Genomic DNA, 5448 nt, shown 5'->3' on the forward strand with positions numbered 1-5448 from the left:
CGGCTCTGTCCTGTGCCTACACTGCCCTGGCTGGGTAGCACCTGCCCCCGCCCCAGTCCCTCCCTCACTGTGGGGGGCATTGATCTGGCCCCTGACACCTCTTCCCTCCCCACTTCCCTTCCACCACAATGGACTTACCAGCTGCACGCAGCTCTCCAAGCTGCCGGACTGTGCTCCTAGCTGCTTGTGTGCTGCACTGCAGCTGTGTGCACACGTAGGCATTTATTGACCAAATTATCAGCCACATCAGGCCAATTTCTGATGCAACCAATTTTCTTTATATCAATGCCGATCCAATATTGGACCCATTATCGGTGCACCTCTAGATGGTAGCTGTCCTCCCTTCCCTTTCTGGTACTGCCATGCTGATCTGTAACTGTGGCAATGCAATGGTGACCAAATCAGCCTTTTTCTACAGAGCAAGCTGTATGTTAAGGCACAGGCCCATGACTTCACCTGAAATTCTTCTGGGTTAAAATATGAAGTGGGGTAGCCAGGCTGTTTTCAGGAGCATGTGAAACTTAAATTGATCTTCATTTGTGGTGATATCCACAAGAACCCATTATGCTAAGGATTTGGGGGCTGCATAGAGAGCTTTGGTCCTTGTACTGAAGAATTTATCATCTTATATTGGGCATTACACATTTTGTTCCAAAATGAGTATGTGTTAGGAATACTCATACTAACAAAGTATAAGTATGACTGAAGAGTCAACAGGGATTACACTGAAATATCAGTCACCTGTTCATTTGAGTTACGTGTACCTCTTGATGGCGTAGAAGGTTCCATAATATTGTGACTTTCCTGATTTCATGCTTGATCCAACCTGTGCCTTCACAGGCTATGTTGGATTGTTTTGATGGTAATGAGAATGGGAGAATTTAGATGGAGGAGGAAGGAATTAAAATGAAACTTCCCAAATGAGCTTTGTTATGCAGTGGTCAGTCTTAGAAATCTTCATACTTTCCTTTGAAGTATGATATTGGACTGTAAGGATCAACAACAGTCCTACCTGATATGGTAAATCATGAATTTTTAAATGAGACAGAAATGGGAACCAGGTCATGAACTAACCAGCTCCAGGCCAGTAAAATGGGTAGACTTTCATTAGTTTATGTGTATGTTACTGTTCTATCTCCTTGCAACCTCTGGTGGCATGTGAACCTTTCTTTATAGTCTCAAAGGGAGTGTTTCATCCATTTGCTTAACCAAGCCACTTTTCTTCTGAAAATGTATTTACCTTGAATATAGGCCATTCATGGCCAAGTTACATTCACTGGTCTCCTTGGATGGGAAAGGCAATCAGGGAACCCGGGGTGTGGGGGAGGAGGCACTTTCTAACCCTTTGAAGCTATGCAGATCACTTTGCCACACTAGGGATTCTGATAGGGAATTTTCTGCACCATGGGGGATACCACTGTTGGCTTTTCTCTAGATCTGATTTCAAGAATGCAATGGTGATAGCCCGTATTGGACTATCCCACCCAGATCTGTTGTACTCACTCATACCAAGGTAACAGTTTCTTTTATTATTGTTCTCTTCTGTAACACTAAGACAAATTATCAGGCCATAATGTCCAGATACAAATATTACTTACAAAAGAGAAAAATTGCCTGGTCACTTCCAGAAGACCAAAGCAAGTCCTTATTACTGAATGGCTGCCAATTACTAAGTACATTTTGAGAGAATCCTTAGCTTCTCATGTAACATCTAAAGCTGTAAGATCAGTCTTCCTAACTAATGGCTTTTCTCTTCTATAAGTTTTTGTGTCAAGCAAAAGGTGACTTAAGGGGGCATAAAGGTGTGTGATATTTATAGGTTTTTTGTTATAAAGTCTGTAACTACACTTTTTTTTGGTATGTTTACAGGGGTGACCCTTCAATTGTGAAACTGAATATTGCTATTACCACAGGCTACCTCATTTCTGGTAATTATGCAATATGTATATAGTATACATTTGGATATCTATAGCAAATCATTATTCTAAAGATTTGTTGAATGTATATAATATTGATTCCATTGTGGCTTTTAAATATATTATTATATTTGTGGGCTCTGGAGCAGTGGCAGAATCCTCCCAAAGGGATGGGGAGAGATGGAAATAGTACTTCTGTGGGTGATGGAGGAACGCTACTGCATGGCTTATGGTCAGGGATGCATCTGCCGACTGCTAACTTGCTCTGATCTGCCATCCAACTCGGAAGGAATTGAAGTTGGCCTTAGTGCTCTTTGGGAGTGTCCTGAACTTCTGTCAGGTTGAACAAGCTCCTCCTCCTTTAAGCCCATAGGCTGTGTCCCCATGAGCAGGGGTGTGCAGTTGCCCTAGCACACCCACCTGCACGTGGGGTTAATATGGGGAAAAATACTTTGGGTGGCATAGGGGAGGCCGGGGCCAGCACCTGTGCTGGGCCCAGCAGCCTTACCTGAAGTCCTAGGGGCCTCCTGGGGCTGCAGTGGCAGCGATTGGGTGTGTGGAGCATGGCTGGCAGCTAGAGCATGGCTCTGGCGGGTCAGGCTCCACTTACAGACAGTGTACACTGCCACCATGTGCGCTGCCCCACTCTTTTCTGGCACAGGGTTTTTTTCATTGGGGGAGGGGTTTGACACCAGGATTTCCTGGTGTCAAAAAACCCCACCACACTGCAAATTAGCAGCATGGCAAATGCCTGCATGTGTGCTGTGTGCGAACCACTGCATCTGCACTCATCTGGATGTGCTCATAGAATGCTAGCAGCAGGGTTTTAGTAACCCCAACAAAAGCTTGAAAAAATGACTGTATCCTTACTCTTATCCCCATTGGCCCCTTAAGCCAGATTCTTATGTGTAAGAGTCTTGTGTGAGAATGTAGAAAAGAACATTAATTACCCTGTCTGATAGGGCTTTCATCCTTACATATACTTGTGCTGTACTTCACTCAATTATCTTTTCTTAGTTAACAGTGGTTGGGGTGTTTTCTGAAGGAAGGATTTTTGATGGAAAATCCTGAATTATTCAAGCAGTTTTTTGTTGTGGTAACACGTTAGTTTCAAAGAAGCTTTTCCATATCAAGGATGGAACTTCTGGTTAGAGGGATACACGACAGGTCTGTCTGGGTCATAGCATTAATCTACCATGAGGGAGAGTCAGGATCAAGTCCAGGGACTGCCAAATAGAGTGACTTGTACTTTGGTCTTCTACATCCCTAATCATCCAGCTGTTCTGGGGGAAGTACTCTCAATCCTATTTTTGACTCCTTATATACATTTGTTGGAACTTTATTTTGAATAATTCTCTATTGGCATTTAATTATAAATTCATGAATACATTGGAACAGCCTCTATAGCCCAGTGGCTAAATTCAGATCTCTTTTGCTTAAGCAATATTTAATTTTTTATATAAAATGGAACAGCCACAGATAACCACTACCCCTGGTAGTCAGGTCATGTACTTGTGGGAGACTTGAAGTTCATGACCTTGGACTGACTTTGGGAAGAGCAAGGACTATCATTGAGGTTTCCCACATCAATGATGAGCGTGTAACAGTCAGGCTATTCTAGTGCTCTGTGTCTTGTCCCAGTTCAAAATAGAGACATTTCTGAAATCTCAAATTGTCATGGGATGGGAAAAGAAGTTTTCTGCTCAGTCCTCTTAAATAGAGAGACATGAGTTCTTGTTATATTTTTATAATTTGTGAGTTGTGATTAATGAAGCTAAGAACTATTCAAAGTGAATCCTGCAAATATGTGTTTGGCATTGGGGGGGTCCTGCCTACTAATATAACATTCTTGGTTTAATCTCTTTGAACTTTTAATGTTGATCCACAGAAGCCAGTTTTAAGCTTAGAAGTTTTCCCTTCAAAGGAAATTAAGATTATTTTGTTGCTTTAAATTGAATATCATTTGTCATGTTAAGTGTCTGCATTGATAACCTAGAAAGATTTGAAAATTAAAGTAATAACAAGTAAAGGGTAACTGTGGTAAATTACTAGTTTGTTTGGTTTTTCTTCCCCTTTCCCTTCTCTCTTGTAGATTTGCTGCTTATTACTTACTATTGGAAGGCAATTGGAGACATTTTTTTTGTAATTCATCATTTGATGGCTCTATATGCTTATTACTTTGTGCTGGTGAGTGCCATATTTTCAAATATTCTAACAAGCACTTAATAGTGGCTAAAGATGAATATCACTGCATTGTGGTGATGTATCTCAACCAGTATTTCCCCAAGAAATCCCAGGCTTTGTATATCTTTTTACAGATAAGATATACTGTTATACTTTTCTAAAGGCCTTAAATTCCACAAATATTAACCAGGCCATAATCTTCTGATATCTTAAAATGCATAAGACAGTCACTTGAATTCTGCATGTGTATGTCAGGAATTCTTTAAAATGTGCCATGTCTGAAGTGAGCTTGGGCTAGCAAAAGCTTGTGGTATAAATCTCCAGATTTAGTTAGCCTAAAAGGTAGAGGAGGACGCTAATTTACTCTGCCTTTCTGCCTGACTTCAGACGAAATGCTAACTACCTCTATAATTATCCAAACAGGCAAATCAAAGTAATAGATTTAGCTAAACTGAGAAATAATGACAATCGCTCTGAAATTCCAGGTCTGAAGGACTTAGTTCTGGCTTGAGTAACTCGCAGAAGTTGATCCACAGCCCTATTTTAAGATGGAAATTTATTATATAAGTTTTAGGGCCCCTCTACACATGCAGGTAATGGTGCAGTGGGATCTAATGCATGATCCACACAATTGTGCCTCCCTGCCATGCACATGTGGCATTTCAAAAGCATGTTTTTTGGGATTGTGAGTCAGATCTCATGATGCCTTATTGCCAGTAGAGGGAGAACTCAATCACCATGCATTCCTGGCCCCATCAGCTGACCCAGGCCCCCAGCCACAGGGGCATCCCAGGGGCCTCCATGGTGGGGAGACAACAGCCAACGCAGCATCCCAGCTGTGGAGCTGCTTCATACAACTGCAGTCTTCCAGCCATAGGGGTGCGTGGAGGGCCCCTGTGGCTGGGAGTCCTGTCAGCTGGGAGTCAGCTTCACCTTGGGGCGGGGGGGGCAGGTGAGCCCCTCTAGCTGGGAGCTCCAATCAGCTGATAGGACACCCAGCCACAGGGGCCCTTGGCCACATTTTCAGTTATGGCATGATACGAAGCAGCTACAAAGTTATAACACATTTTGTGGAATAACTTTGTAGCTTATTCCTCTCTTTATCACTTTATTAATTGATTGAATGTGTGGCCCAATGACTACTTGAGGTGTAATGTGTAGATGGGCCCTTATGTAAACATCCAAACCAGTTTATAGAGGCAGTGTTGCATCTGGTAGTACTCCCCCAGTTGGACACTTATCACTCTCTGTGAGGGGATTCAGATATTGACTGCCATGTCCTCTGAGCTTACTGTGGATGGTTAGGCATTGTCCCTAATATGGAGACTCTGATTCGGGCCCCTAGGGG

The 5448-nt window shown here is 42.5% G+C and overlaps 1 protein-coding gene across 2 annotated transcripts in view; it reads left to right on the forward strand.

Moving 5' to 3' along the window:
• LOC102384511 (cytochrome c-type heme lyase) overlaps positions 1-5448 on the forward strand; it is a 91655-nt gene that overhangs the window by 54996 nt on the left and 31211 nt on the right. For both annotated transcript variants that reach the window (XM_025201859.1, XM_025201860.1), the window contains 2 exons: positions 1870-1928; positions 4009-4103. In XM_025201859.1, the coding sequence (XP_025057644.1) occupies positions 1870-1928; positions 4009-4103 (154 nt within the window). The remainder of the gene's footprint in view (positions 1-1869; positions 1929-4008; positions 4104-5448) is intronic.

The sequence above is a fragment of the Alligator sinensis genome, unplaced genomic scaffold (genome assembly GCF_000455745.1).
Source record: "Alligator sinensis unplaced genomic scaffold, ASM45574v1 scaffold199_1, whole genome shotgun sequence".
NCBI lineage: Eukaryota > Metazoa > Chordata > Crocodylia > Alligatoridae > Alligator > Alligator sinensis.